The 20,790-nt window shown below is 37.8% G+C and overlaps 1 protein-coding gene and 1 long non-coding RNA gene across 2 annotated transcripts; both read right to left on the bottom strand.

Annotated features, from left to right (window-relative positions):
- Window positions 1–769: 769 nt before the first annotated feature.
- On the bottom strand, window positions 770–3,263 carry LOC116420346. The gene is made up of 3 exons (XR_004230642.1): window positions 3,238–3,263; window positions 2,579–2,664; window positions 770–826 (listed from the first exon to the last, which is right to left on the bottom strand). It is a non-coding gene; the product is annotated as an uncharacterized LOC116420346 (long non-coding RNA).
- A 73-nt stretch (window positions 3,264–3,336) lies between these two features.
- Window positions 3,337–18,104, bottom strand: LOC116420289 (histone lysine demethylase PHF8-like). Its single transcript, XM_031944700.1, has 5 exons — window positions 18,034–18,104; window positions 14,609–14,713; window positions 13,978–14,063; window positions 13,352–13,469; window positions 3,337–3,430 (listed from the first exon to the last, which is right to left on the bottom strand). Exons 1-5 carry the CDS (start codon window positions 18,102–18,104, stop codon window positions 3,337–3,339), a joined length of 474 nt encoding a protein of 157 aa, XP_031800560.1.
- Between the last annotated feature and the right edge of the window lie 2,686 nt (window positions 18,105–20,790).

Raw genomic sequence — 20,790 nt, forward strand, 5'->3', positions numbered from 1 at the left:
TCAAAGAATTTTTAAAAGACCAGTGAATACAGTGTTACTCACTTTTCCTCAAGAGTATATCTATCTTGTAGCAAGGGTTGGATGGCAGAGTAGGATGGGCAACTCATCTACTGCTGCCCACCATACTCACGTTTCTCCAGTCCTTCTCCAATATAAATCAAGGGCCTACACTTCAGCAAGCCAATAAAATAATTTCTCCTGGCCACATTTCCCTTCTCAGTTCACATGAATGCTGAATCTTAAAGTCCAGTCAGGATCGATTTAGATTTCACCTTATTACTTGTGTAATCTTAGTGACTGGTACACTATATACACAAACAAAATTGCTAAGGTCCCTGACAATGGAAAATAATACCTAAGACCAAAATAACCCCTATTCTGAACCTCATGGAAATACTTACTGATTCTTGGCTGGACAGGAACAGAATTTTTATTGGGGTGGGACTGGGGCAGGGACCAGACCTGCAGTTTCACTGATAGCTCTAATCCCAGTGAAGAAGCTGGGAACTAGTACCAAATTGTATGTGTTCTGCAATTTATAGTTTTGAAAAGAGACCTGAGCCCTATTGAGAAGACAAGTGATTTGTCACAAGACAAGACCGGACAACAGGCTTCACTAACTCCACAATCCTCACCATCCTCGGTCCTGTTCTCCCAACTTACAGAGAAGTGAAAAGCAGAGGTAGGTACTCACTTGTGACCTACACAGTCAGGTTCTTCAAGCAGTTTGCTAGCTTTTAGTAGATAAAAATCCCTCTAGCTCCAACAGGGATTCTGCCTCACCTTCCACTCTTTCCTCTACTTTCTTTTCTGCTGTATAATTTTCCTAGGGGAGAGAGAGAGAGAGAGAGTAAATTCACTGATTGTGCTTCCTCAAGGGCCTTTCACAAACTGATGTATGTCCAAAGAAAAGCACTATGGGGAAGGTATTCAAGGACTTTATGAAGACTGTTTGGAGGAACTGAGGATACATAGGTTGGAGATGGTTCATGGAAACTGTGTGTAAAGAGACAGAGTACATACAACTGTTATCTTTAAGTTTCTCAAGAAGTGTCATGGGAAACAATTGGACTAATTTTGCTTGACCCTAGCAACAACAGGTGAGAGAGGTAACAAAGCAAAATGTACACTGATGAAAGGAAAATGTTCTAACTATTCGTGCCATGCAAAAGTTCAGTGTACATTTTAAAGATCTGAAAACCTTTAAAACTAATTGGACTAATAGTTAAAGGTACCAGTTAGCCACTAGGTACCTTCCAAGTCTCCATTCCAGTCAAACCGGAAAACTATGTGTTGCTCCTGATCCTGCTGTTCTGTCTCCAACCCTAATCGATTCTCTATTTCCACAGTGTATTTAATCTTTTCCATCTCTGTCTGTGGAAGCCCCTTCTTTCCAGATGAAACTTATCTGAAACCGGCTCTAGCTTCATCTAAATTTTCTCCTCCCCCTTGAAACAGATCTCTTCTTTGGCACTGCTCCTACCTGTCTTTAAACCACAAAACTTTCTTATTTTCTCAATAAAAGTTATACTTCCTCTTCCTCCCCTCCGACCCCCTGTGAAAGTTGGTCCTGTACCACTTCTCTTCTTGGGGCCAGGATCTACCTTGCACATAGTAGACACTTAGAATCATAAAGGGTAGGATCTGAAAGACCCCTTAAGTGGTCACCCCAACCTCATTTTACATAGAAATGGTTAAATCTCTTTCCCAAATTCACATAAAAATACAGGTAAAACAAGAATTGACACCCAAGCCCTCTGAATGTAAAAGCAGTGCTTGGGCCAAGGGATATTTATTTCTGTTTGTAAACTGTGAAAATGAATGCTGAATACAGAATCAGCTTTTTCCCTAAGCATTTAAATATTTATATGTAAGGCCATTTAACAGTTTCCAGTTAAAGAGGGGTTTGTTTGTTTGTTCTCCAATTTATCTGGTTCCCCATCCCTGGAAAACAAAAGTAGGGGGAAAAATGGAGTGACAAACAAAACTGGGCAAAACAAATTTTTGCACGGTCACGTCTAAAGATATGTCTCTTTCTACAGCCGAGTTTGTCATCTGTCTGACCTAGGTAGGTAGCTTGATCAGTCCTCGGAATGGTAGCTATTCAAAACTGTTTGTAGGTTGAGCTTTTTAACTAGACTGATGAGGATCACACCTGCTTCTCATGTGGTCAGGACCATACATAGGATGTACCACGGAATGATAGTACCCAAGATTTAGAAACTGAGGGCCAACTCTGATGAGTTTTCTCAGAAGCAATCTTAGGTTTAGACAAAAATCAATAAAATCTGACATTTGTATATTCATTTAAAGGCTGCAAAGTACTTAATGTAGGTTTTCTCATTTAGGTTATTTTCTTTAACAAGTAAAGACAAGTAACAGATTATCCTCACCTTCGCTTAACCTGACTCTTAGCCTTACTAGTCTCATGGCAAGTAAACAATGACATGGCTCTGAAGTCAGGAGTAACGGAGCCCTACTCAAACAAGATAATATTAGTAAAAACAACAACAACAACAACAACAAACTTGCTTCACACAGCAGCTGGTACCTAGTGGGTGTTTTTCCTTTCCCTTACCTCAGTTTCAAATTCCACCTCTCCTGGTTCCTGGATTCTGTTTGGGTCAGAACAAGGACTGGCTGGAAGCAACTTCTGGTGAAATTCTAAAAGGATGATGATCATGACGATGATCAAATAAACAGTTCAGTATCATAGAAAAGTATCCAGCCAGCTTCAGAGCCACTAGAAGACCTGGGTTTGTGTCCTGCCGGATACTGGGTTTAAAGTCCTGCCCAACCCTAACCCTAACTTCTCTGCAACCCTCTTAGCCTCTAAGTTTCCAAGATGTAAATCTGCATTGGTAGAGGAATTTCCTCTTCCTCATAAGAAATCACAGGCCTGGACAAACATTAACAAGGAGACATGTGACTTTCTTTTTTTCCTTTTAAAGTTTGCCAAATGTTTGGCACATATTTTCTCACTTAAGCCTCAGCAAATCTGAATACAGTAGACCTACCTCAGGGACTACTATTAATGCTCTGAAAGTGGGATGCAACCTACCCAGGAAGGGAAAAACCAGCAGGGTCTGGTTGTCTTGGAAATTCAGCAAATTTATCTTCTTCTAGGCAAAGGCACTAGTCCTTAGTCTAAAGGTCCTATGTGAACCCCTCCAGTTATGGCTAGAGCCTGAGAGAACCAGGAGACATATGAAAAAGGAGAAGGAGAGGAAGACATACGTGGTAACATTTTCTTGCTTCTCCGGTCTTCTTCTGCAGAGTTTCTTCAACCTTTAGCTCTTCCTTAGAGCCAGCGTCAAGCTCCTTGTTGATCTTTGCTTAGGCTGAGGGTTGGGGGCTTTTTGGTCTTGGTTTGTACCCTCTTTTGGCCTTGGAGTTCCTAGGTCTGGGAAGATCACTCACCTTCTTGGTGCTTTGAAAGAGGAATATATACAGAAATATATGTTTTTATTCATTTATTTTATAGGGTGCTACTCTGCAAACACTCTTTAGGTACATCTATTGTTTTTGCTTGCGATCTAGGGTTCTCCAAGTAAACTATATTATTGTTCTTATTTCTTTACTTAAAATAAATTCTCAAACTCTACCAAACAGACAGGACCTTCTTGCATCACTTCTAATTTTACTGGGGGAAGCAAGGGAAGATGAGGGGAGGCATTTTCTTCTTTTCTACTACAACAAAATTTAATTCTTCATTCTTTAAAGAAAGGCCTTTGATTCCTATTTCTTCTGTACTCTAAATATAAGTAAGCAATTTTTGCAATTTTTCACTAAAATATTTCATTTTTGTTATTTTGTTCTACATAAATGGTAAGATTTTGGAATCTACCTTATGTTCACCACAATAATTCAATCTGGTCACAAGGAAAATGGTCAGTAACAAATTACTAAGTCTCCTTTTCTAATATTTTATGTAATATCATTACATCAATATTCACCAGTGATTCTGCTGTAGTTTTCCTTGTCTGTTTATTTGTGGTTAGGTTATTAGCACCATTAAAAACATGCTTTTGTCTCCAATTTTGCAAGGTTTTGTGCAGCACAGAGATTATTTGCTGTGCAAGAGGTAACATGTAGTAAGAAATTGAATATTATTGGATATAAAAATCAGGGCGATCTAGGTTCAAATCCCACTGGAAACACTTATTTAGCTCTGGGACCCTGGGCATGTCACCAGCTCTCTCTGACTCTTAGTTTCTGAAACCCTAAAAGAAGATCTAATTCTTTGCCCTTTTGTGTCCCTCCTTTTATAAATCTGTCATCCTATGAATTCCATACCAGATTTCAAATTGTACTAAAAAGCAGTAATTGCCAAAATAATGTGGGAGTGGTTAAGAAATAGAGCAGTGGGTCAGTAGAATAGATTGGGTACAAATTACATTGCAGTACATGATCAACGTAATCCAGTATATGATAAATCCAAAGGTCCTTGTCAAGCTTTTGGAACCAAAACTCATTATTTGACAAAAACTGCTGAGAAAACTGGAAAGCAGTATGGCAGAAACAAAGTATAGGTTAAAATGGGGAACTGATGTACATGTAAAGAGTAAAATACCATCAGCAAGTTAAGAGAGCATGAAATAGTTTAAGATTTATGAATAAAGGGAGGCATTCAGCACCAAAAAAAAAAAGAGATGCAAAGCATTACAAAATGTAAAAGAGGCCATTTGGATTACATAAAATTACAATGTTTTTGCACAACAAAACCAATGCCACCAAAATTATAAGGAAAATAAAGAGAGGGTGGGGAGAGGAATTGCAACATGTGCTTCTGATAAAGGCCTCATTTCTCAACTGTATACAGAACTGAGTCTAATTTACAAAAATACACATTATTCCCCAGGTGACAAATGGTCAAAGGATATGAACAGGTCAAAGGATATGGATTTTCAGATAAAGAAATCAAAGCTATAGTGTCCTATGAAAACCATTCTAAATCACTACAGATTAGTGGAGTTTAAAATTTAAAGTTAAATTTTAAAACTCTGAGATACTACCTCACACCTAATCACATTGGCTTATAAGACCAAAAAGGAAAATGTTGGATGTTGATGAGGCTGTGGAAAAACTGGGACATTAGTGCATAACCAACAGGTGGAGTTGGGAACTGACCCAACTATTCTGGACAGCTATTTTTGGAACTCTGCCTAAAGGGCTATAAAAGCTATGCATATCCTTTGATCCAGCAATACCACTGCTGGGTCTATATCCCAAAGACATCCCAAACCAAAAAGGGAAAGGAACTGCGGATCTTCTAAATTTGAATCCATTTGAATCACCATAGATGGGATTTATGTAGCATTTTAAGTTTTGCAACGCCCTCGACAGATATTGTCTCATTTTGACCTCACAACAACTCCAAAATGGGAGCGCCATTGGTATTCTTATTTTGGAGATGAGGAAACTGAGGTAGATGAAGGTTTAATGACTTTCCTGACTCACAACAAGTTTTCCAGGTCACACTTAAACTCAGGAATTCCTTCTTCCAATGCTCTACATAATTTACTAAGATTGTATTACCTCTTTACCCTTCAATTTTTATTACATTAGAATTATTTGTGTAAATCCTCTAATTTTACATAATCAAAACTGTCCATTTTATCTGGTGTGATTTTCTCTCTCATGTTTTTAGTCATGAGCTCTTTTCCTATCCATCTCTCCTTTATTCCTGATTTTTGTCATTTGTTTGTGATGTGATACTTTTCTTTTAAATACCTAGATTACATATCCATTTGGAACTTGGGAATAATACTTCTAGTTTTGTTTGCTTCCTTCTCTATGTTGTTCTACTGAACAATCTCTCTCTTCTCTCTGTCTCTCTCTCTGTCTCCCTCTCTCTCTCTGTCTCTCTCTCTCTCTTCTCTCTCCTTCCTTCCTCCCTCCTCTCCCTCTGTCCTTCTCTCTCACTTTGTGCCTCTTTCTTTTTCCTCCATCCGCTCCCTCCTTTCCTTCCTCCTTCTGTTCTTCTGTTCCTCTCTTTCTTTCTGTCCCTGTATCTCTCTCCTTCTGTTTCCTGCTTCCTTCTCTTTCTCTCCCTCCTTCCTCTCTCTCTTTCCTGCTCTTGCTCTCCTCTCTCTCTCCTTCTCTCTCTCTCTCCCTCTCTTTCCTTTCTCTCTCCTTTAATCCCCCCTCTCTCCTAGTTCCTGTCTCTCTTTCTCCTCTTTTTTCTCATTCTCTGTCTCTCCCCATCTCTTCTCCCTCCTTTTCTCTCTCTTCTTCTCTCTCTCTCTCCTCTCTCTCTCCCCATTTTCCTCATTCCTTCCTCTCTCTCTACTTTCTGCACTTCCCTCCTCTCGCCCTCCTTAATTCCTAACTCATTTCTCTCTCTCCCTCCTTCCCTTCTCTCTTCTCTCCCATTTGTTTTCTTTGTTTTAACCTTTATCAAATCTATGAATGATTACTGCTTGATTCAATCAACACGCTTCTTGCTTCATCTTGTACCTCTGATGTTTTGTTACTCCAAGTGAAATGTTTACTTACTTTACGAAATACTTTTCTGGATGCTTCCCTGATACAGTGCTGAATTCAAATTAATTTAGAGGTCATTTTTATTATGATTGACCCTACCCACCATAAAGCAATTAACATTTCTCCACTTGTTTAGGTCTTTTTATGCCTCACAAACAGTGTTATTGTTTATTGCACATCAAGCATTTTCGTTGATTCAAAGTCCCAAACTATGCAGAGCTTCTGTAGTTATTTTGTTTGGATTTTTCTCTTACTTCTCTCTGCTGGCTGTTGTTGGTTATCATAGCAATGTGTGATTTTGAATTGGCTATATCTTCCTAACTCTGCTAAATGTATTCATGACTTCCATTTATTTTCAGTTGACTCTCTAGGATCCTTTAACCATCTCATCAAGGTATCTGCAAAGATTACAAGTTTCCTTTTTCTTGGCATATATTTAATCCCACAATTTTCTTTTTCAGTTTTGTTGTGATGTGCTAGCATTTCTAGTGTGTTAATAGTAATGGCGATAGTACACATTGTTACTTTGCTCTAAACTTTTTGAAAGGGCTCTAACATTTATCACACACAGCATTTGCCTTTGATTTAGAGATACTCTCCTTCCTATACTAAGAAATGATCTATGTATCACTTTGAGTCCTAGAGTTTTTAGTACAAAATGGATTTTGTCAAAAGTCTCCTCCTACTCGTACCTATTACTGTAATCTCATGATTTCCATTATTTCTGATACTAAAGGTATTTGTAATCATCATGGATCACTATAGTTTACCTGTATAAACAATATTTAGATTTTGGGCATCAGTGATCGTTAAGAGATATTGATGTGTATTTTTTTCCTTTGTCTCCCTGCCCCATACAGCTATCCAGAAGAGTTTTACATTATATCTGGAGTTTGACAATGTGCCTTATTTTCTGATCATAACAGTTTATGTAGCATTGGAATGAATAATTCTTTGAGTGCATGACAGACTTAACTTGTAATTCCACCCAGCCCTAGAGTTTTTGTTTCCACAGGAACTCAATTTCTTTTACCAAGATTGGATTGTTTAAATACTTTTAATTTGGATATTCCGTTGGGTTTTTATGAACATCCATCTTTTTCCTTTAAGTCATAACGGTGTTGTGTGTGTGTGGTGCGTGTGTGTGTGTGTGTGTGTGTATGTGTTTTTAAAACCATAGAACAGAGCAAAAACGCTTCTCATAATTTGCTTAATTCCCTTGCAATTATTTTAAATACTGCTCTTTTTTTCATTTTTTGATATGTTTTTCCTCTGTGTTTTTAAAAACCAGATTAGCTTTTCTCTGTTACAGCTGACATTTAAAAACTATTTTCTATTTTATCAAGTCAGTAATATTTTTGTTTTCAATTTTCTTACACCTTTAAACTTCACAAAATCTACTCTGTGATTTGGTTGGAGGTTTCAAGTTAGGGGTTTTCAAGAGTTTTCAATTGATTTTTTTTGTTGGATTGGATTGATTAACTGATTTTTTTTTGTTTCTTTGTTAATGAAAATGTTTAGAAACATAAATGTTCTTAACTCTTAGGTTTTTTCTCTATGTATATGTACATAATATTGTGATATTGTTTTATATGTGAAATATTGTGGTATTATATTGTGTATTATGTAATACATGGGTTTAAGCCCAATTCCTGTCTTCTCTTCTGGGATAAATGGGACTTGCTTGGGATTTGCCAGTTGTGATTGTCTTCTGTGAAAGGGATCAAGAGTAACCATGGAAGTGTCTTTGTTTTGAATGCGACAAAACTATCTCTGACCGGCAATAGTTGGGATTTTTTGTCTGCTTGGGATTTAGGTTTTGGTGAGACAAGTGGGGTTAAGTCACCTAGCTAGTAAGCCCGGCGCAGGCCAGGCCAGAACAAAGCTGGCCCTTCAGCAGCAGGTTTGGGAGCAACAGCTCCTTCAGGAGCTGTCAGGCCACAGATGATAAGGGGCCAGACCACTGGCCAGCAGGAGATTACACAGGTGCAGGACTCTGTGGCTTGGCCCCTCCTCACAGCTAGGTTGTGGTCCTGGGCCACACTGCCAGGCTGAGGAGGAGTCCTATAGCACACAAGAGCTTGCAGCCCCAGTTGGGGTGGGGACTTGGGTCACAGTCCCAGGGCAGGAAAGAGTTCTTCTGAAAACTTAATAGGTTCCATAGGAGGACCTCTGTAAACAGCTACACACGATCCCAGAAGCCCAAATGCACCCTCCTCCATGGAAGCAGAACCTTGCTTTTACAAAGGGTTAAAAGCCAAGTATTAGGCAGGGAAACAAGCAAAGAACAGAAAAGAGTCTGTCCCTACAAAGTTACTATGGTGACAGGGAAAATCAAAGCACACACACTCAGAAAAGTCAAAAAACAATAGTCAAAGTTCCTTCATTCAACATTTCCCCAAAATACAAATTGACCTCAGACCACAGAGAGCTCAAAAGGGATTGTGGAAATCATGAAAGTACTGAAGTGTGGCAGAGGGAAAATTGGGGAAAAGAAATGAGAGGGATGCAAGAGAATCATGAAAATGAGTCAGCAGTTTGGGAAAGGAGAAAACACACACACCCCACAGTCTACTGAAGAAAACAACAAAACAACAGACTGAAAAAAACAGACCAGGCCAAAAACCGTAAAGGAGGTGCAAAGAGTCAGTGATGACAAGAATCACCCCAATGACACACTCACCCCATTGGAAGAAAAGGTACAAAAATAACTATAGAGGGCAATAACTGCTTGCAAATTAGAATGGAGAAAATGGAAGCTAATAACAGACCTCAAGGAACAATGAGTCAAAGCCAAAAGGAATGAAGAAAAAATAGAAGCTAATGTGACCTGGGAAAATAGGTCTGGGAGAAAACATTTTAAAATTACTGGACTTCCTGGAAGCCATGATCAAAGCAAAGAGCCTGGACACCATCTTTCAGGAAAGAATCAAGGAAAACTATCCTAATATTCTAGAATCAGAAGGTACAAGAGAAATGGAAAAACTCCATCCATCACCTCCTGAAAGAGACCCCACAAGGAAAAGTCCCAGGAATATCAGAGCCAAATCCCAGAGTTCCCAAGTCAAGGAGAAAATATGGTAAGCAGCCAGAAAGAAACAATTCAAGAAGCTCCAGCAGGATATTTAGCAGCTTCTGAAACATTACAGAATTGGAGAGGTTGGAATATGATATTCTGCGGAGCAAAGGAGCGAGGACTGCCACCACCACAACTGAGTATACCTACCCAGGAAAACGGAATATAGTCCTTGGGAGGGTGGACATTCAATGAAATAGGGGCTTGGAGACATTCTTGATAAAAAGAGCAGAGCTGAACATTCTGAATTTCAAATACAAGAGAAGCATAAAAATTTAAACAATAGAAGGAAATCTTGAGAGACTTCAATAAGATTACACTACATTCATCTGCATGGAAGTTCATCTTACTTGTAACTCAGAACTTTGTCACAATAAGGCAGTTAGAAAGGGTATACACATAGGAGAGATGATGGATAGATGATAGAAAGGCATAGAGATATGTAGACAGGGCTTATGTTATGAGCTGAATATGAAGGTTTGATATCTAAAAATATAAAGCTAAAGAAAAAGAGGACTACACTTTGAAAAAGGGAGAGGGGCATGGGACAAATTAGCTCACGTTAAAAAGGGCAAGAAAAAGCTTTTCCAGTGAAGGGAAGAGGAGGGAGGTGGGTGAGAAGGGTGTGAACCTTACTTTTTAAAACTGGTTCACAGAGGGAGTAACATAGCACTCAGTTCAGTATAAGAAATCCATCTTAAGGTACAGGAAAGTAGGAGGGTAAGGGACGAGAATGGGGAGCGGGATGATAGAAGGGATGGATGATTGGGCAAGAAGAAGCAAAAGACTTATGAGGAGGGACAGGGTAAAAGGAGCAAACAGAATAAAGGAGGTGGAGGTAGAATGGGATGGAGCAGCATATAGTTAGCAATAGTAAATGTCTGGGGCGGGGGTGGGGAGGGAGCGGGAAATGATGCCAGTTTCTCTGATAAAAGCCTCATTTGTCAAACACATAGGAAACAGAGTCAAGTTTATAACCATTCCTCAACTAAGAAATGCTCAAAAGATAGGTAATCAGAGCTAACTCCCACCATCTAAAAAATGCTCTTACTATTGACTGCAGAGAAACACAAATTAAAACGGTTCTGAGATACCCATGAGATCAGCTAACAGGACAGAAGAGGAAAATGACAAATGTTGGAGAACTGGAGGGAAATGAGAATTTAATGCACCATTGGTGAAGTCATGAACTGATTGATCCAACCCTTTGTAGAGCAATTTGGAAGTGTGTCCAAAGGGCTATGAAACGTGACCCAGCAATATTACCACTGGGTCTGTAGCTCAAAAGTTTTTTTTTTTTTTTAAGGAACATGACCTATATGTACAAAAATATCTAGAGCAGCTCTTTTCTGGTGGCAAAGATTGGGAATTTGAGGAGATGCCCATCAACTGGGAGAGGGCTGGGGAAAATTGTAATATGTGATTATGAGGGATACTATTGTGGTATAAAGCCTGATGAGCAGGATGCTGTCAGAAAAGCCTGGAAAGACTTCTATGAGCGGTGCAAAGAAAGATGGCCTGTGTACAAAATTACAGCAATATTGTAAAGTGATCCAATATGAATGACTTGGCTATTTGACTTGGCTATTTTCAGTAATACAATTAATCAGGACATCCCTGAAGGCCTTGTGATGAAAAATGATATCCATCCCCAGAGAGGGAACTGATGATATCTAGCCGCAGACTAAAGCATATTTTTAAAAAAACTTAATTTTTCCTGTTTTCCTTTTGGAGGTTTTTTCTGAAGGGGTCTATGTTTTTTCAGGACATAACTATTATGGACATGCTTTGCATGATTGCACAAATACAAGACATCAAATTGCTAGCCTTTTTGCTGAGAGGGTGAGAGAGGGAAGCAGGGAGTGAATCTGGAACTCAAAAGTTTCACATGTGACTGGGAAACAAAATAAGTACTCAGTTGATGATGGCATAAAGAGATTTTAAAACAGAAAAGATATTACATTTTTGTTTTAGGTCAAAGGACCAAATTCAAATCCGACTTCCCAATAGTACTGTGTCATTCCAAATATATATAAAGACAGCATTCAACCTTCATTTGTACAAGACTTTGTGCTCCATTTTTTTCTCCCTCACTCCCTCTCTCTCTGGGAGCATGCTCCCCATGGCAGCAAGTAATCTGATATAGGTTAAATATGTTCAATCCTTTCTAAACATTCCATGTTTTTATAGAATCAACCAGCTCATCATTTCATCATATCAGCACAGGACTATTTCACCACAATCATAGACCAGGATTTGTTTACCAGTTCTACAATTGGTGGATATCCCTGCAGTTTCAAGTTGGTTTTTAAAAAATTTTCAGTAGTGTTTTGTTTTGTTTTGTTTTTTTAATAAAAAGAGTTATCAGACAATTTTCAGATGATGAAATTAAAACTATTACCACTTATATGAAAGAGTGTTCCAAATCACTATTAATCAGAGAAATGCAAATTAAGACAACTCTGAGATACCACTACACACCTGTCAGATTGGCTAAAAGATGACAGGAAAAAATAATGATGAATGTTGGAGGGGCTGCGGGAAAACTGGGACACTGAGGCATTGTTGGTGGAGTTGTGAACGAATCCATCCATTCTGGAGAGCAATCTGGAATTATGCCCAAAAGTTATCAAACTGTGTCATGCCCTTTGACCCAGCAGTGCTACTACTGGGCTTATATCCCAAAGAGATACTAAAGAAGGAAAAGGGCCCTGTATGTGCCAAAATGTTTGTGGCGGCCCTGTTTGTAGTGGCTAGAAACTGGAAAATGAATGGATGCCCATCAATGGGAGAATGGTTGGGTAAATTGTGGCATATGAATGTGATGGAATATTATTGTTCTGTAAGAAATGACCAGCAGGAGGAATACAGAGAGGCTTGAGAGACTGACAGGAACTGATGCTAAGTGAAATGAGCAGAACCAGGAGATCATTACATACCTCAACCACGATACAGTATGAGGATGTATTGTGATGGAAGTGGATTTCTTTGACAAAGAGACCTAACTCAGTTTCAATTGATCAACGATGGACAGAAGCAGCTACACCCAAAGAAAGAACACTGGGAAATGAATGTAAACTGTTTACATTTTTGTTTCTCTTCCAGGTTATTTTTACCTTCTGAATCCAATTCTCCCTGTGCAACAAGAGAACTGTTTGGTTCTGCACACATAGATTGTATCTAGGATATACTGTGACATATTCAACATATATTGGACTGCTTGCCATCTGGGGAGGGGTGGAGGGAGAGAAGGAAAAGTCGGAACAGAAGTGAGTGCAAGGGATAATGTTGTAAAACATTACCCTGGCATGGAGTTCTATCAATAAAAAGTTATTATTAATTTAAAAATAAAATAAAACACGTAAATTCTGGTCTTTCTCACTCTAAAAACAAAAATTTAAAAAAAGAGTTATTGACATTCATCCTTGCAGGATTTGGTGTTGAAATCATACTTCTGAAATTAATGACTATGGGCAAGTCTCTTTGTCCATAAATAGAGGGAGAAATGGATGACCTCTCTAAGTTTCCTTCCAGTTCTAAATACATGATCTTATAAAGTTATGAGTTTCCATATGAGTTCTAATAATTGAAACCTTGGTTTCCTAGGTACAACTTCACTGGCAAGCAAAAGCTGTCCAAGCACACATTAGTGCCCTTTCTGAATCATTCAAGGATGACCTCACATAATTTGCATGAAATTGAGATCTACACACAAACGCACATATGTATACAGCTATGTACCCACATACACATATTCCCTTTTTCAAGTCAAAGAAATGTGGCTATCACCTATTTACTCTCCTTTGCCGACGTTCCTGGGTGAACTCTGGGCTCCCAGTCTGTCCTGTCTTTCCTGCTGCTTTCTTCCCAATCAGCTTCTGTGCCTGGGTCCTGCGGCACTTTTTCACTGAGGCAGAAAACAATGTGAGGATAAAGACACAGGTATGGACAAATTAACATGCTGTGATCACCCATCATTTGCTTATTTCTTATTTCCCAGAGCCTGTTGTAAGTCAGATGGGTCCTTACAGATTAGTAGCCAATGAGGTTCTTGTTTCTTATCAAGGAAAGGATGGATGCTTTCTTTCCTCCCAAAACTTGTAGACTGTGTTCTCCAAAGTATTCTACACTTTCCCAAGGAGCAATTTTTGTCTATGGAAACTGAGTTCCACTTTAGTAAAAGTGTGTAGTGTCAGGTTTTTAAGTCATTTAAAAAAATGGCCCCTCAATCCTTGGCCCAGAATCCAAAACCTCCCCTTCCTCTAACTTCTCTAAGCATATTCAATTACTCCCTTTCTTCCCCTAAAGTTTTCTCAGAACAGCGACTCAGAAGAGTTAACATCAGACAACAATTAGTGCTTATAGAGTGTTAATATTTGCTAAGGGCTTTTCCATAGGAATGGGACTTTACTCACTAATGGAAGGCCCGTGTAGGATTTCACATTTGGGGCAGTGGTAGACATCAATGTCTATTGCTTTCTCCTCTTCTACACCAACACAACTGGGAAAAAGAACAACAATATGGTAAGTTCATATGTAATATATTAATTCAATTGGTAATGGGGGGAGAGGAGGTAGTTTGGAGACAGGGGAACAAACTGGTGAAGGAAGATCAGGATGGGCTTTGGTTAGAAAGAGCAACACAAGCTGAAATCTGAAATAAACCAGAAGTCCCAGGAAGTAGAGGTGGGAAGCAAGTATGGTTCAGGCTTGGTACTTGCCCGGTGCAAAAAGGACAGGGATGGGAGATGTGCTGGATAACCAGAAGGCCAAAGTGTGCTAATGAGTAGTGGGAGGACACAGGCAATAAGCTTCTTAGTCAGAATTTTACACGTAGTTCCAGTACTCTTCCCTGCTCTATCTGTACTGCCGCCATAGCTCAGAGTCCAGGGAGTTTTCTTAAGGGAACACTATGCTAAAGGAAGCAGGCTTGTGCAAAGAGATTTGGGATGTGCACCTTTTTTTTTAAAGCAAGTTGTATTTTCAACTTCCTCAACCCCTAACATGGAGATCTATAATGGATGGGGTCTGCATTTGTGTTCTCACCTGCCATGAAACCATTGCTGACAAAGATCACATTCAATCATGAAGTGATTTGCATCATAAGGTGACTGACATAGGCAGTATACAGGAATGGACGTCATTTCTGAGCTGCAAAAACAGGAGGTGTAAAAGCAGGGAAAAGATAGTTATGCTTAAGTGAAGGAGCAGAATCCAGTCTCTCTTAATGGTGTCTTACTGGAAGGCTATTTCGTTTAAGAAATCTAGGGTAATGGGGCACTGAATCATAGTTCTGAATTGTATAGAATGCGATAATTCTGTACTGAGACTTTACAAGGCAGCCTTGGCTAGCCCTTTTGGTTCACCTTTGCATTTTGTTCCTCCTATGTGGACATTTTTGCAAAGGTCAGTTTAGCTTAGTTTTTTGTTTGTTTGGTCGGTTTTAATTTGGCTCATAAATTCTAATGTCCATCGGGGATAGGGCAGTTTGGAGTTTGGAGTTGGGGGTGTTTCTTGATTTTCACTGACTGTTGAGTCTGGCTCTTAATCTTGGTTCCATTACTTGAGAAAGTAAAGGAAATCAAGAATGATGATAATCGCATAAAGATAACTTGGCGTTACTGAACAGGGAAGTAATTTAGAAGACAGTTGTTTAACGTTTGCCAACAGAAGCTTACCTCGGAGTTACACCGAACTGAGTAGTTTGAGTTGAAGCTACTTGAAAAATGAAGATAATTCCCCGTTTATAATCTTGTAATCTATACGAAGGTTTTTAGACATTCTGAAGCTCCCATGCTTGTGGGTATCTACGTAACTGGGGGAGGGGATTTTTATCGCCTTTACTATTCTTTTTCGCCAGGGTCGAATGACAGGGGAGGGGAGAAGGGTTGTTTCTGTTTTAAATTCTATCCCTTCCCTGAAAAGTTCCGACTCTCACGTCCCACTGCTGCCTTTTGCCCTTCTTCCGTCTTAGTATGGTATCTTCAGCAACAGCTGATTCCCCGTGGAGGTCTGTGGTCCCGCCCTGCCTATTCCGTCACCTCAGTAACGGAAAGAGAACTGCACACGGAAGCAATGAAAACTCGGAAATGCCTAGCGCCACCAAGAGGTGAGCGGAGGTAACTGTCCGTGACTGCGCCACCATTTTTACATATTTTCTAAAATATAAAACGTGCATAAAGACAAATGGCATAATTATTGAGGCAAATTTAAGAGGAAACCAAAACATTTCTACATGTTTGTCCCATAGGCGCCATTAAAATCCCTTTCCTGCATACTAGTACTTTTTGTGAGAACATCAACGGCGCGCCAGAATGTGATTCAAAGCCTAAGGCTCGCTCCAACCCTCACACTAACTCTATTAAAACACAAATGATGAAAAGAACTGCAAAACACAACTGTTATCGCGTTTAGTTTACTTTTCCTGGCAAGTTCTCAGATAACGTCTTAACACAACAACATTTTACGTGGGCCAGTCTTAGAAACACATCAAAAATCCCGCCAAGGCCCCAAACCGCAAACAATGGTAAAACCTAGAAAACCCCACATAATCAGAACTTCCTCTCGGCCAAACAATATACCGTCGAAGGGAGCGGGAAGATTCATTAAATACTTGCTACCAGCCATCTATTGTACCAACCTTTCCTAATGCTCCCAACGACCAGAGAGAGCTCTCCCTCGAAAACTTCCTCAAATACGCTTCCGGTTTTCTTTTGGATAGCAACTGCACATCGCACACACATGCGTGCGCGCTCCTGTCCGCCCTCCCTCCCTTGTCTCCTCACTTAAAACCTAATCGCCATTGAAAGTATTGCCTCTGTTACCGTGCTTATATCCCCAGCGGCTAACGCGCGGTACACACAACGCCTTCTGATGGATCGCTTAAAGGACTGGCACCCAAACTCCCGTGAGGTCTGGCACTGACGCCTCCGTGCTACATGGAGGAACCTGGACCAAGGAGGCTAGAGTGCGACCCACTCTCTCCCATTTTCACCAGTAGCCAGGAGATGGCCCAGCGCCGCACTGAACAACCTCTGGCCTTGCCCCGAGGAGGTGTCCCAACACTATCAAGAGTCAGGTACAGGGGAGAAAATCAAAAGGAAAAAGGCTCACCAGCCATTTCCTACTGCGCGCAAGTGCGTGCACACGCACACTAATTACCTACCCACCCCAACACTACAAACATCCTGAACCAAAAGCATAAATTCAGACAGTGGCTCCTTCTTGCTGTTGTTTTTCTGGGAACCCCTTTCAACAACTACAGAAGCACAACAGTGTCACCTTAGCGTACTTTAAACCTTACCTCAAAGTATTCTTTAAAATTGATTCCCTAAGGACTGAGGAAAATTCCAATAATGGCCTTTGCCCCGAAAGATCCAGAGTATAAAACAGGAGGTTTTACTTTGCCTGCAATTAATGAAAATTCCATGCACTTGTAATGTTCATGAATTTATAAGAATTTTGTTTAAGTACAACCAATAAAACAAGTAAAAGATTTGTTTTCCATTTATGTGTTGAGATCAAAAAAGGAAGCCAGCAAGACCTTGTGCACTTACTCAGGTACAAGAATTCATAAAACATTTCCTCCCATTTTATTGAATATAAAATCATTTGCGATTAAATATCTGAAAGGATGTCCAAAGTAATATGATAAATGTATAATTTTATATTTTCATCTGAAAAAGGGGTTGATAATATTTGGTTCAATACTGGACAGTTTGAAATATGCTTTTGTAATCAATGTGCATTGATAATGGTTATTCACAAAACACAGTGAAAAGCAGTACAAAAAAAATTTAAACTTCTTGCTCAGATTGGAAGTTAATTTTTTTTATTGGTCTCCTCACCAACTGGTAAATACTAGTCACTAGTTAAGATTTCAAATGTTGACTCTTCCACTGGCTAATGACAAAAACTTTGACTTCATAAATGTGCTGTGAAGTTTTGAATTTGAGCTTATAATTCCATGACTTATCAAACTCATTAAAGTGAAACTGAGTCTGAAAAAGAAAGGAATCAATTTTTACAGTAAAAACAACTATCCTGGAAAACAGATCAAGATCATTTAATTATATATATATATGTATATGTATATACATATATAGATATATAAAATGCAATTTTGCTTTTATATTATATAACATAACACATGATAATTGCATAATACATAATAATTATATTATACATTATAGAATAATTATTGAAATATCATTAAATAATCTATCATAATAGATAATATGATACTAAAATAGTCATAATGCATAACATGATATATTAATATAATTAATAATAATATTATATATTAATCCATTCCATGTTCTGTTAATAATTGATTTTAAGTTAACAAATTAATGATGGGTAGGTAAGGCCTTATTATGGTAAAAGAATAACCTTAGGGGGGTTGGTGCTCTGCTCCAAGCAATGTGTAAATTTTGAGGTTTCTTTATTACTGCTACTAATACTACTACTACAGCCCCACCACTACCCCCTCTATCACTACCACCACATCCACCACCACCACCTCCTCCTTTTTTGCTACCATCTCCACCACCACTTACTTCTCCCTCACCACTTCTACAACCACCACTCTTATTACTATTACTACTACTACTACCACCGTTAGTTACCACTATCTCTACCATTACTACCACCATTACCATTATAATTACTACCACTACTATTACTGCTACAGCTGTTGATCAGGCATGCTTTAGAAAAATAAAATTTGGCAGCTTTCAAAAGCATGGAAAGTTGAAGAAAAGGCAAATGTACTGCCTAGGTCAGTTGTGTTTGTGATGAAAAGAAATAATACAAAAATAAATTTAGCAATTCTTTGAATATTTGGAGAAAATGTTCAATGATGCTTTTAAAAAGTAAATTGCATTTTATTGTTATAGTATTTTATTTTTCCAAATACATATAATGATAATGTTCAACATTCAATGCTGTGAACAAATTTTTCTCCTTCTCTCCTCTATTCTTTTCTCCCTTGACAAGAAATAACTGGATATGGGTTAAATATGTGCAAATCCACATTAATCAATGATGATTTTGACTAAAATTTTAAAATGACACAGTACTATTATAATGCCAAAATTAAAAAAAAAAGGAGAAATGATGAAAAGGGAAAAGGGGGAAATAGGAAGAGAAGGTAAGAGACAGGAAAGGGAGAGGAGAAAATGAGGAAACGGGGGAAGAAATTTTGAAGGAATCATAGAAAAAGAAGACAGAGTGAGAAGAGGTTAGGGGAAATTGTGAAGAGAAAACTGGGCTCAGTTTCTATGGTAACATCCAATCCTGGAGTCTCAATGTTGCCTCAAGAATCTTTACATCAGTAGGTTTTGTCCTTTCAGCTCAATGACTCACATACTATTTGTCTAATTATCCTCATTCCTTCCAGTTGTTTGGTAGTTGGGTCTCACTTTCAAAAAGTACAACAGAGTCCAGTTAGCTCCAGCTCCTAATATAAATATTTCTCCTTTTAAAAACATGGCTTTACTTTTATTTTTCAGTTATTATCATTTACTTTAATTAATTAGTAAACATAAGTCCTTTTTACATTTTTCTAAAAATTTTTCTTTTATTTTTAATGCTGTATTTTTCGTCTTTTCTTACTTAGATTTGGCAATATTTGTTTTGTTTTGTTTTTCTTTTTCCTGGACCATTTTACAATGATCAATTTGCATCTTTCTGGAAATTGAAAATGTGGCTTTATTTGATTCTCCATAGACAGAATTTGGTGCATCTTGTTTCAGGTTCTGGATTATTAGAATTAATTGCTCTTTGTTTAAGTTTGCTTGTAAAACTTCCTATTATTGTATGTTTATTTTCTTCTCTTGAAGTTATTTATAATGTGAATCAGTTTATTTTGATTTTACATCATTTTTCTAGAAAAAAATCTGTGACACAATATAGTGACTTCTTTTAATGGAAAATCCCTGTGGTGAAGTAAGTATGGGTTCTCTGACTGAAAATGAATTTTAAATATAAAAAAATCCATTATTTCAGGATCTATGATAAATTTTTTGCAAATCTAAATAAACCACCTAGGAAAGAAAATGTAGATTGAATTGCTACTTGTGTGCTTTTGATTTTTACTTCTTTGACCATAGCAAAAATAAAAAAATAAAAAGGCATTTTTTTAAAAATATAACCCACTTAGATTCTATATGACTCATGCTTAATTACTTTTAAGGAAATATACTATGTAATAAAAATTCATGTTTCCTGATATACTCTTGTTCTGTGTATATTAAAATGTTTTTTTTACTTAAGTTCACTATTATAAATATTATTTAATAAAGTGTATAAACATAAATATATCCTTTCTTAATTATACCATGCATGGTTATGGTGGGGGCAATGAAAAGCAGAAAAAGAGTAACGTTAAAAGGTTCACAGCAAAGAACAAATGAACAATTTTAAAGGAAGTGAAGAAAAGATGGACACTCATGAATATAATTTCTTCTGCTAATATAAAAACTACTATATATACTTTGTATTTATGCAATATATTATATATATATATATATATATATATATGTATTTATGTATACTTTCCTGAAATTGTAATTTTTGTATATGTTGTAAATTCTTCCTAATACTCTGCTGGGCCCATGACTGTGTTCTCTTGTATTATTTTGTATTGTATTTTTTTTCTGTTTCTTTTCTGTTTTTCTTATTTTTTTAATAAAATAAATTTTAAAAATAAATGTATAAGGCATTATTAACTGAATGAAAAGGCGACTTAGGAGTATGGTGGCTCCTTGACAATCATAAGAAATACATTTTTATAAACAGTATAGGTCTAAATATGAAAGAAAATACATAGAAAATAATAAAAATCTATTCAAAGAAGACATAGGTTAAAACAAAAATGATTGTTTTCAATGCTGAGATTCAGCAGTTCCAGAAATGCCAATTATATTACCCAGATCAGTAAGTATAACATAAGAATAAGCATGGGCAAAGAAGGAACTTTTTAGATGATAGGCTGGGCTACTTGGAGAATCCTATAAAGTAATATTAATAGTTAATAATTAATAATTTCATCTTAAGGAAACAAAGAACAATAAAAAAAAAGAGAGAAAAGGGGGAGATATGAAAACTCCTTTGATCCAAGAAATACTAGATGAGATGTTTAAGGGCCTTGAACTTGTTAAAGTTAATAAATGTGCTTCCCCTGCACCAATGTGTAGTTGAAATAGGGGAAAGACTGGGAAATGGAT

Source organism: Sarcophilus harrisii, chromosome X (assembly GCF_902635505.1).
Source record: "Sarcophilus harrisii chromosome X, mSarHar1.11, whole genome shotgun sequence".
In the NCBI taxonomy this organism is placed as follows: Eukaryota; Metazoa; Chordata; class Mammalia; order Dasyuromorphia; family Dasyuridae; genus Sarcophilus; species Sarcophilus harrisii.

Excerpts from the sequence above, each read along its gene's own strand:
- LOC116420289 (XM_031944700.1), bottom strand. The coding sequence starts at position 18,104 with ATGGTAGCAAAAAAGGAGGAGGTGGTGGTGGTGGATGTGGTGGTAGTG. Across the intron at positions 14,064-14,608 it reads CAGCAATGGTTTCATGGCAG|TTGTGTTGGTGTAGAAGAGG; the intron begins GTGAGAACACAA and ends TCTTTTTCCCAG. Across the intron at positions 13,470-13,977 it reads CCTACACGGGCCTTCCATTA|TGAAAAAGTGCCGCAGGACC; the intron begins GTGAGTAAAGTC and ends TTTCTGCCTCAG.